General features: G+C 37.5%; 1 protein-coding gene across 1 annotated transcript in view; it reads right to left on the bottom strand.

Moving 5' to 3' along the window:
• The window catches only part of LOC124280661 (adipolin-like), an 85258-nt gene that overhangs the window by 12066 nt on the left and 60148 nt on the right, over positions 1-13044 (bottom strand). Inside the window, exons 2-4 of the mRNA XM_046716638.1 lie at positions 5617-5793; positions 4323-4434; positions 571-609 (exon numbers count right to left, since the gene is read on the bottom strand). Of these exons, the coding sequence (XP_046572594.1) occupies positions 571-609; positions 4323-4434; positions 5617-5793 (328 nt within the window). The remainder of the gene's footprint in view (positions 1-570; positions 610-4322; positions 4435-5616; positions 5794-13044) is intronic.

Genomic DNA, 13044 nt, shown 5'->3' with positions numbered 1-13044 from the left:
ATGGCTACAGTACATTAGCTCCGAAAACCAACATCAATGGGTGCATGGATAAAATGCTTTTCGAGATATTAATTAACCAGAAAACGTCTTTGGAGTTCTGGGGTACTCTCGCTCTGTCAGCCATAGCGCGATTACATCCGACAAAGCACGTGACCCCTTCAGCAGGTTATCATGGCGCGTGCTACACACTGAAAGCACGTGGAATGGTGACGGTGATGCTCAAAGTAGGTCTTGAATAGGGAAATGTTTCGGAGGGAAATGTAATTGAAAAAATAGTATTTAAACAATCTCTTTTGTGCTGAAAACATTTGTTTCCCGTAATATTACGGGTTAAAAGTGAACTATCGTAAGGAAGGTTCATTAAACGTTTTGACTTAAACAGGCCAACATATTTTCGGAATGGTGATTAATTAAGGTAACATGTGGGGTTTTAATTTATCTACATTCGGCCCTCTTTATAACGCCCCTGTTTGCCAGGCCACTTTTGTGGTATCAAATTGCAGCATTACAAAGATACGTCTTAAAGAGGTTTGACAGTGTCCTGAATAGACTGTGCAGTCAAATACTTACTCTCTGTTAATAATTCTTCTGCTCTCTTTTCCGCAGCTTCTGTAAACAGCACCACTTTATACATAAAGCATCTGTCAGTAGACATATGATTAAACAATATAGACCACATTATACATGGAGCATCTGTGAGTAGATATATGATAAAACAATATACATGTACATATACCACATTATATATAAAGCATCTGTCAGTAGACATATGATAAAACAATATAGACCACATTATACATGGAGCATCTGTAAGTAGATATATGATAAAACAATATATACCACGTTATAGATGAAGTATCTGTGAGTAGATAAATGCAAATTATGAAACAATATATATCACGTGATACAGAGGAAGAGAAACCTGTGAAATTGTGTTCAAATATGCTCCAAAAACACCAGGGACTGGTTATAAAGGACAACGTCTTCTTAAGAAGGGTGTACGTTATATCTACAACAGCGAGCTAGGCTAGAGTATCTTGTCAGTGTGAGTGAGTGACGTGTGTTGACGCCGTCTGTTTGCAATATTTCAGCTATGACATATGGGGGACTTCCCATCGTCAGCATATGGGGACTCGAACACAGACTCGCGGTGTGTGTTAACCACTGGACTATCATATTACTACTTCGGAGCCAGTGAGTCTTTCACGGAGCGCAGAGGTATATTCGTGACCATTCCGCTTGTATTGCTGGAAAATTCACTGACGTAAGGAGAGCGTCTATCCACAAACTCAGCCATGTTGTTTCGAAAACCTTACCAACTTAACACCACTGACCATTGAAACACTCGACGGTCACTCGCTGTTGTGTTGGAGTTTTCTGAGAACAGTATTTACCCAATGAATTCATTCCGTATCCGGACTTTAATCCGAGGTCAAATATTGTAGTCACCAGAAAAGAGCCGTGTGCAAAACCAACATTTTCGTGGTATGTGGAGAACTACAGCCCATTCTGTTGGTGGACTTCGCAAACGGGCCTTTGACAGAATTGTCTGTGAATGAATTGTTCAAGTGGAGTCTGTAATATGTATGGGCCTCTTTTCAGCAGGGGGAGTGATAAGCCCCATGTGCGACTGCTACTTTGTACCACAAAGGGTATACATCCGCAACAATCAGCAAACAGTGTAACAGTTGTGAGCAAATATTGGTATATTGGAGGTCCAGTCCTCCACAGTTCACTGGCTATACAGGTACTACGTTATGAAAGCAACATCAACAGTTGTCAGCAATTACAACGGCCTTGACTGTGATATGACCTCTTGACGAAATAAAGAATACCATTTTAGTCTGCTTCGTTGTTTTTGTTTCGTACATAGTTATATTACATTAAGGCATTTTTCTGTCATTTATCACATACTTCATAAAGTTATGATACATAAAGGCATTTTGTGTCATTTATCACATACTTCATAAAGTTATGATACATAAAGGCATTTTGTGTCATTTATCCCATATAGTTATATACATAAAGAGGCATTTTGTGTCATTTAACATAGTTCATATATAATAAAGGCATTTTGTGTCATTTATCACATAGTTCATATAGTTATGATACATAAAGGCATTTTGTGTCATTTATCACATAGTTCACATATAGTTATGATACATAAAGGCATTTTTGCGTGGTAATTTATCACATAGTTGACATAGTTTATGATACATAAAGGCATTTTGTGTCATTTATCACATACTTCATATAGTTATGATACATAAAGACATTTTGTGTCATTTATAACATACTCATATAGTTATGATACATAAAGGCATTTTGTGTCATTTATCACATACTTCATATAGTTATGATACATAAAGACATTTTGTGTCATTTATCACATACTTCACATAGTTATGATACATAAAGGCATTTTGTGTCATTTATCACATAGGTCATATAGTTATGATACAAAGGCATTTTGTGTCATTTATCATTTTGTGTCATTTTTGTGTCATTTACACATACTTCACATAGCTATGATACATAAAGGCATTTTGTGTCATTTATCACGTAGCTCATATAGTTATGATACATAAAGACATTTTGTGTCATTTATCATACACTTCATATAGCTATGATACATAAAGACATTTTGTGTCATTTATCACATACTTCATATAGTTATGATACATAAAGGCATTTTTGTGTGTCATTTATTACATAGGTCATATAGTTATGATACATAAAGGCATTTTTGTGTCATTTATCACATACTTCATATAGTTATGATACATAAAGACATTTTGTGTCATTTACAACATACTTCACATAGTTATGATACATAAAGGCATTTTGTGTCATTTATCACATACTTCATATAGTTATGATACATGAAGACATTTTGTGTCATTTACAACATACTTCACATAGTTATGATACATAAAGCATTTTGTGTCATTTATCAAATACTTCATATAGTTATGATACAGGAAGGCATTTTGTGTCATTTACAACATACTTCATATAGTTATGATACATAAAGGCATTTTGTGTCATTTATCATACACTTCATATAGCTATGATACATAAAGACATTTTGTGTCATTTATCACATACTTCATATAGTTATGATACATAAAGGCATTTTTGTGATAATTTATTACATACTTCACATAGTTATGATACACAAAGACATTTTGTGTGGTAATTTATCACGTAGTTCATATAGTTATGATACAGGAAGACATTTTGTGTCATTTATAACATACTTCATATAGTTATGATACATAAAGACATTTTGTGTAATAATTTTGTGTCATTTACATACTTCATATAGTTATGATACAGGGAAGACATTTTGTGTCATTTACAACATATATGATACATAAAGGCATTTTGTGTGGTAATTTATAACATAGCTCATATAGTTATGATACATAAAGACATTTTGTGTCATTTATCACATACTTCATATAGTTATGATACATAAAGACATTTTGTGTCATTTATCACATACTTCATATACTTATGATACATAAAGGCATTTTTGTGTGGAAATTTATTACATAGGTCATATAGTTATGATACATAAAGGCATTTTGTGTGGTATTTTATCACATACTTCATATAGTTATGATACATAAAGGCTTTTTTGTGTGGTAATTTATTACATAGTTCACGTAGTTATGATACATAAAGGCATTTTGTGTGGTAATTTATCACATAGTTCATATAGTTATGATACATAAAGGCATTTTGTGTGGTAATTTTTTACATAGGTCATATAGTTATGATACATAAAGGCATTTTGTGTGGTAATTTATTACATAGTTCACGTAGTTATGATACATAAAGACATTTTGTGTGGTAATTTATCTCATAGTTCACGTAGTTATGATACATAAAGGCATTTTTGTGTGGTAATTTATCACATAGTTCACGTAGTTATGATACATAAAGGCATTTTGTGTGGTAATTTATTACATAGTTATCATTTTATTGTATTTTAAAAATATCATATATGAAGAATTCTGTATTTAATATACAAAAAGGTATAATCTTTCATTAAAGAAACTAACTTCAACAATTTGTTTGGTCATGTATATTCTGAGTTGAAGAATATAAATGCACAAGAAAGGAAGAAATCTGACACACTCCCTTGGACATTAACTGCATAAAGCCGCTTATAAACCTCATTCACTCACTCACTGAATAAACCTCACTCACTCACTAAGTTTTCACAGCTCAGTTTTATGAAACAGAAGAAAAAAATAAATTTTTCGACGGGAACAAGTTCCACATCACTGAGGTTTTCCTGTAACTAGACCCACCTTTAACCATTGTTCTAAACTCTGCCAACATTTCCTCCTTGGTGATCATCGCCCCGGGGGGTCCTGGAGGTCCCTGGGGGCCAGGGGGGCCGGGCGGACCAATGAGGCCATGCTGGAACAAACACAGTGATATGGGAAAGGTATATGGCACATTACACGAGTTATACGTGTGTGAGATAGCAGTTGAAAGTACTTGACAATGTCAGTCAGATAGACGATAGTATCTGTCAATAATAATATAATGCTTATGTTGACACGGTAAATAAGTTTGATCATTAATTGATGGACAAATAAACTTGAATGCTTGCAAAATATTGTGGGTCGGGGTTGGGTTGGGGTGGGGTATGTGTGCAGGGTAAGGAATGTGTTGGGGCTGAACATGGACACAGACAATATCAGCATGGAGACGGACAATATTAACATGGACAGGGACAATATCAACATGGAGACGGACAATATCAGGAGGCGGACAATATCAGCATGGAGACGGATAATATCAACATCGGCACGGGCAATATTAACATGGACACGCACAATATTGACATGGGCACGGACAATATCAGCATTGAGACGGACAATATCAACTTGGACACGGACAATATCAACTTGGACACGTACAATATTATTATGGACACAGACAATATCAACTTGGACACGGACAATATCAACATGAGCACGGACAATATTATTATGGACACAGACAATATGAACATCGGCACGGACAATATTAACATGGACACGGACAATATTAACATGGACACGGACAATATCAACTTGGACACGGACAATATCAACACGGAAACGGACAATATTCACATGGAGACGGGCAATACCACCACGGACACGGGCAATATTAACACGGAAACGGACAATATTCACATGGACACGGACAATATTAACACGGAAACGGACAATATTCACATGGACACGGACAATGTCAACAAGGACAGGGAAAATATAAACACGGACTCGGACAATGTCCGCATGGTCAAGGACAATGTATTGGGCAACTGTAAGACCTGTGCTACGAGTGATTTCACCTGCAATGAGTCGTGGCATTGTCAGGTACATGCAGAGTTACATGAGGTGCACGTGCGTGCGTGCGTGCGTGTGTCTGTGTGCGTGCGTGCGTGTGTGTGCGTGCGTGTGTGTGTATGCTGAGGTGAGGAAGAGGGAGAGGGGGAAGGGGGAGGAAGTTATGTGACACAAGCCGTGCTAGCATAGTTTCACTGGTTTCCGAGTAACAGGGGAGAATGTAAAGAGAGAAAAAAAGGTTGTCGCCGGACACACTCACTTGGGCCTTCGGCTCAGAGGAACGCAAAAGGGAGCCCTGGCTTGTCTTTCTTACCAATGTTTTCCTTTTTTTCTTCCGTTTATTCTTTGACATTTTCCTATTGTTTATCCTGTCTGAATGGCGAACGAATTCTAACCAGCTGCCTTTGGGGTCAAGCGGGGGTCGCGTTCGTATTTCCTGAAACAAATGGCGATGATTAAAAACTACGTATGGTTCTAATGACTCATAATTGAACGGAAACCAAAACATGCTTCATGATAACTTCACCATTACTGTCAACTTGACTTACGAAGAGCCGGAATCAGTTCTCGACATGGGTACACCATGTAAAGCCTTCTCCGGGTGTCCCCTGCTGTACCAGGGAGGCAGGGGTCACAACAGTCTTCCGTTAAGAGTCTTACTTTCAAGTATCGAGTGTTTACCCTCTGAATCGTATTCGCTCCACCTCAGAACATTTCGGGGTCAGATCGCAATATTAAATGGTTAGATCGCACTATTTAGTTGTCAGATCGCACGATTTAGTTGTCAGATCGCACTATTTAGGTATCAGATCGCACTGTTAAGTGGCTAGATCGCACTATTAAGTGATCAGATCACACCATTAAGTGATCAGATCGCACTATTAAGTGATCAAGGCTTACGAACGTCCACTAGCCCCGAAAATATAAAACAAGACAGTCAAGAAAGCCAGTTGATAGCTGCTGTACATCTTGTTTCGTTCATATTCTCAGACCAAATAGAAACCCAAGAGCATGATATTATGTATGTTTACACTTTGGGACAAAGCTCTTCAAAAGCGGGTAATATAAGCCGGACAGGATACAAAAAGCCGACTGAAACATTGCAAGCATTCCCGCATTTAAAACCAACGTGGCCTCAGTGACGTCAGGCTGTCTCTCAGCGTCACGTGTGGTCGGTTGACATTTTGTCAAGTGGCGAAGCTGGTTATGAAGCGCCAAACAGTCGATGTAGTTTCTTTACAGTGTTGTTTCAAAGCAAATAAGTCGTTTCGCCATTAAATAACCTTTACAGCCAGATGAACTATGAAAGGCAGGGGAGACAATTAAGTACACCTTACAGTGAACGAGCTCTTCTCGCGATCTACCGCCGTGCGCGAGACCTACAGGGGTGATCTCTCCTCACAGACTGAAGATCAACTCAAGGACGGTCATTCGCAACTCTTTACCTATGTCTACGCATGCGCAGACGAAAATCGTGAGAGAGGCTTGTGCTTTATACACACTGCTCCCATCAAGAAGCCATCAATTGAAAATGACTTCCGTGTCTCATCAAAAACACGGCCTCTTGACTTTTGGAGAGATTGTGTTATAAACGTACAAAGATTGGATGATATATCGACTGCTGCGTTGAGTCATTCTGAGAAATAACCCAAATATCATAGAAAGCCATCATTGCCTGCCCGTACTTACAGCCTTGGACTAGTTTGGGCCGCAACAAAAGAGGATATAGTTTTTAAAGTAATTTTACACCAAAGTATAACATTTGGTAATTCTTAAATCCAAATAAAACTAAACGGTGGGCGTACCCTATTTTCATTTCATATTCTAAGAGGGCAGCGTGCGTACTAAATATACAGTATATAGGAAAGAAAATACATTTATTGGAGTATTTGTTGTAAGAAGGTGGATTAGGCGTATGGTCACAGTTCTTGGGCGTGCTACGCCTGATCCTAATTGCTATATTTAAGCGAAAAATAGGTAAACATCATTATGCGCAGCATTACAACCATATGAAAAAGTAGTTCCACACTTGTACTGCAAACCCCGTCCCCTGGCAGACCAGCAAGTGGAAGAATTTTATTGATGTGAAATAAACAAAGCCAGTGTTATCAACTGCAGGTCGGGCAATGAAGGGGTCACGTGTGATAATGAGATAAATATGATTCTGTGAGAATCTGTGAGAAAACGTTCGTGCAATAATATTTGTAGGAACAAACAGCGGAGTATACTAAATACACATTTCGTCAAACGGCAGAAAGAGGCACCGGGGTTTGGACCGGCCTAGTGGGTAAGGTGCTCGATACGATGTTATCTTTTCCTCCAGTTCATATTTACAGGGCTGTGAAAGATAACAGGTGGTTGACATATTTAGCAAAATCCAAAAACTGTGTCTTATCATACAAATGGGTTTGGGATAACTGAGTTTATGACATAAAGGATTAAAGATAACTGAGTTTATCACATATGCGGGTTAGAGATAACTGAGTTTATCACATATGCGGGTTAGAGATAACTGAGTTTATTACATATGCGGGTTAGAGATAACTGAGTTTATCACATATGCGGGTTAGAGATAACTGAGTTTATCACATAAAGGATTAAAGATAACTAGTTTGTTTGAGTGGCATTTTAGAAGTTGAGACGTACAATATATAACAAGTTTTATGGATAACAACTTCTTTATAAAGAAGTTGTTATCCATAAAACTTGTTATATATGATAACTAGTTTGTCAGTCATGCGTTTTAGAGATAACCGCGTTTATTATATAGGACAGCAGTTAGCGTCAGCCTAGAATTTCATATAAGTGGGTTAGAGATTTATTATATAACAGTGTTAGAGATAACTGACTTTATTGCATAAAATGTTTTGAGATAACTGATCATGAGTTCATCATTTATGCGGGTTATCAAATAGACAGGACAGAGGTAATTGAGTTTATCATATAAAGCAGGTTAGAGGTAACTGAGCTTGTCATATAGGCGTGATAAAGATAACTGAGCTTGTCATATAGGCGTGATAAAGATAACTGGGCTTGTCATATAGGCGTGATAAAGATAACTGAGCTTGTCATATAGGCGTGATCAAGATAACTGGGCTTGTCATATAGGCGTGATAAAGATAACTGAGCTTGTCATATAGGCGTGATAAAGATAACTGAGCTTGTCATATAGGCGTGATAAAGATAACTGAGCTTGTCATATGGGCGTGATCAAGATAACTGGGCTTGTCATATAGGCGTGATAAAGATAACTGATGGTTGTCATATAGGCGTGATAAAGATAACTGGGCTTGTCATATAGGCGTGATAAAGATAACTGAGCTTGTCATATAGGCGTGATAAAGATAACTGAGCTTGTCATATAGGCGTGATAAAGATAACTGAGCTTGTCATATAGGCGTGATAAAGATAACTGAGCTTGTCATATAGGCGTGATAAAGATAACTGGGCTTGTCATATAGGCGTGATAAAGATAACTGAGCTTGTCATATAGGCGTGATAAAGATAACTGAGCTTGTCATATAGGCGTGATAAAGATAACTGAGCTTGTCATATAGGCGTGATAAAGATAACTGAGCTTGTCATATAGGCGTGATAAAGATAACTGGGCTTGTCATATAGGCGTGATAAAGATAACTGAGCTTGTCATATAGGCGTGATAAAGATAACTGATGCTTGTCATATAGGCATGATAAAGATAACTGGGCATGTCATATAGGCATGATAAAGATAACTGAGCTTGTCATATAGGCGTGATAAAGATAACTGAGCTTGTCATGTCATATAGGCGTGATAAAGATAACTGGCTTGTCATATAGGCGTGATAAAGATAACTGGGCTTGTCATATAGGCGTGATAAAGATAACTGATGGTTGTCATATAGGCGTGATAAAGATAACTGGGCTTGTCATATAGGCGTGATAAAGATAACTGAGCTTGTCATATAGGCGTGATATAGATAACTGGGCTTGTCATATAGGCGTGATAAAGATAACTGGGCTTGTTATATAGGCGTGATAAAGATAACTGAGCTTGTCATATAGGCGTGATAAAGATAACTGAGCTTGTCATATAGGCGTGATAAAGATAACTGAGCTTGTCATATAGGCGTGATAAAGATAACTGAGCTTGTCATATAGGCGTGATAAAGATAACTGGGCTTGTCATATAGGCGTGATAAAGATAACTGATGGTTGTCATATAGGCGTGATAAAGATAACTGGGCTTGTCATATAGGCGTGATAAAGATAACTGAGCTTGTCATATAGGCGTGATAAAGATAACTGGGCTTGTCATATAGGCGTGATAAAGATAACTGGGCTTGTCATATAGGCGTGATAAAGATAACTGAGCTTGTCATATAGGCGTGATAAAGATAACTGAGCTTGTCATATAGGCGTGATAAAGATAACTGAGCTTGTCATATAGGCGTGATAAAGATATCTGATGGTTGTCATAGAAGTGAGTTAGAGATAAATCAAAGAATGCATATGTGTTTTTCAGAACAGCTATTATCTACGAAGGCTCGGTAGAGAAGAAATCACCGTTTTGTTAACTGCCTCTGATATTTGTATGTTGTGTGTATGTATACGTGTGTATAACAATGTATCACGATATTGCACCAAAAATAATATACAAATTAACCATGATAAATGTAAAGTAGTTATCTTCGGAAAGAACGATAAATGCAACAAAAACTCACTCTAAATGGTCAGCACAAGGCAAAACGATAGCTACAGCTGACAGGTACACATATCTTGGAATACAACTTCATGCAAATGGAAAGTTCAAAAGTTGTATACAAGCACTCACTAGGAAAACCACAGGTGCATAGATATAGATTAAAAACATCGGTCTTCTATGACGATATTCCAGTAAAACTAGCAATAAAACTGTTTAAAACCCTCATAGATCCAATATATACAATTGTGAAGTTTGGGGTGTAGATTTTACAATGTTAAAAAAAATATTGACACACTGCTCCCAGAAAAACTACATCTTCAGTTTTGTATTTAATCATTCTTAGGAGTAGGCAAGAAAACACATAGCTGGGCCTGTCGCGCAGAACTAGGTGTGTACCCATTACTAGTACCAATCATCAACAAGATAATTGATTACAAGTTCCATATAGATAATACAACAAATATCATCCTTAAAGATGCCATGGAAGCTTATATCAGTCTTTGTGATCTCAATATAGGCTGGGTTCATAAAGTTAATGAAATACCGCAAACTTTTGAAATAGTGAACACGACTAAATGTAATTTATCTATATATATACTCCAGTCAAAATGTGAAGACATGTTCAAGCATTCATTGAGTGATTCTCTCACATCAAATAACAAATTAAGAACATACAGATTGGACAAGTCATCTATAAAACTCGAGAATTATCTATTTCATTGCAAAAACAACGCTCATAGATCACATTTCTCAGAACTACGGCTAAGTAATTATAAACTCAAAATTGAAACAGGAAGATATACAGAGCCTGCAACCCCTATAGAACAACGTGTCTGTGAAATGTGCAATGTCTTAGACGACGAGCAACACCATGTAATATCCTGTACCAAGTATAGCAAAGAATGAGAGTCACTTCTACAAACAAGAATCACGAATTTGATACACTCTCTCAAAAAGAACAATTTTCACAAGGACTAGTCCTGAAACAATTTCCAAAATATGTCATCATATTAACAATTTTAAATGAATTCTGTGTATTACCATAGTATTACCATTCGGTGTATTACCATAGTATTACCATTCGGTGTATTACCATAGTATTACCATTCGGTGTATTACCATAATATTACCATTCAGTGTATTACCATAGTATTACCATTCGGTGTATTACCATAGTATTACCATTCGGTGTATTACCATAATATTACCATTCAGTGTATTACCATAATATTACCATTCAGTGTATTACCATAGTATTACCATTCGGTGTATTACCATAGTATTACCATTCGGTGTCTTACCATAGTATTACCATTCGGTGTATTACCATTCAGTGTATTACCATAGTATTACCATTCGGTGTATTACCATAGTATTACCATTCGGTGTATTACCATAGTATTACCATTCGGTGTCTTACCATAGTATTACCATTCGGTGTATTACCATAGTATTACCATTCGGTTTATTAGTACTTCATATTGTTTCCATATCATTATAGTACATATGATTGTGAAATTGTTATAATGTACATCATTTATATGTGAAATGTATCTGTATTTCTATATCTGTGTACCTACTATGTTTAGATTTATAGTTTATATATTATTGCCACTGTTCCTTCATGGAATGCTATGCAATAAATATCTTATCTACTGTTATCCATAACTGTCCGTTGTATCTGAAAGTAGGACATACAAATTGTTCAACTATGTACATTGGATGGAGACTTTACATTCAATAATCGGTTCCCTATTGCGCAGATCGATGCGCATGCTATTGATCACTGGATTGTCTGGTCCAGACTCGATTATTTACAGACCGCCGTCATATAGCTAGAATATTGCTGAGTGCGGCGTAAAACTAAACTCACTCAAGCAATTGCGGAGATCGATGCTCATGCTATTGATCACTGGGTTGTCTGGTCCAAACTCGATTATTTACAGACCGCCGTCATATAGCTAGAATATTGCTGAGTGCGGCGTAAAACTAAAGTCACTCACTCACTTACATTCAATATGCCCTTCAGTCGTGACCAGTTATATCTAAACTGTCTCTGGTTATGTTTCCGCGTCTGTTGGCATCCTACCCAGGCTTGTGAGTTTCACCAATGTTGTAAACATCTGAGGGGTGCATCTCTTTCCTCCAGCAGTGAGCTGATACTCTGAGACGCGACTGAATTACTGTTCAAGTGACATTCAACCAAACTTCAGTTATTACAGTTAAGTGTCACTAGTAACGCTTCCGTTTAAATCTCTACTTGTGGAAAAATCAATTCACTTTTGAAATCACGTCAGCCAACCCCAGAACGTTGATGCTTGCCTTTGAAGGAATGTACAATTCTTTGGCAGAAATCTTGAGTACGAAGTCTCATTGTCACCTTCCACCGGGAACAGATTGCGTTAATATCATAATATTGGGCAAATTAGACGCAGAGTCTAGCTGTGGTGCTAATTCATTGCACTGCGAATACAATCTGCTTTTGTCAACAAACAGGTTGTTGAAAGCCGCCGCTCGGGAGGAGGGGCACGGGGTCTGGGAACCACGTGTGGCGACCAAGGCTGACTGGTGGGGAGAGAGAGGTTCGGGGAGGATCGTGGACTTCAAGTTTACCAACTTTCAGGGGATGTGGAATATATCGCCTATTGAAACATGGCTTATTTAATATGTGTGTATTTCAAAGTAAGGTGTTGTTACACAGATATACTAACATACACAGAAAACGGGTAATGTCTGCAAGTGCTGGCATTGAGATCATAGTGAGCGAGTAGCTTCTTTTCGTCGATTTTACCAATGTCCTCACCTAACAGCTGCGGATGACGAAAGAAAAGAGCTTCGCAGTTTGTATCAATGTCAGGAAGTGAACCCGGGCCTTCGGCGTGATGAGCTATCACTTTGACCATTGACATACAAGACAGTGCTGGATGGCGACATAATTAAGGGACCGTTCCACCCAATTTCTTCACTTACTTTGTACATACATTTTAGGGGGAGGGTCATTCAC

Source organism: Haliotis rubra, unplaced genomic scaffold (genome assembly GCF_003918875.1).
Source record: "Haliotis rubra isolate DU_JTF1 unplaced genomic scaffold, ASM391887v1 Scf271, whole genome shotgun sequence".
Lineage (NCBI taxonomy): Eukaryota > Metazoa > Mollusca > Gastropoda > Lepetellida > Haliotidae > Haliotis > Haliotis rubra.
Note: the sequence above shows the minus strand (reverse complement) of the source record. Positions and strands in the feature narration are given on the sequence as shown.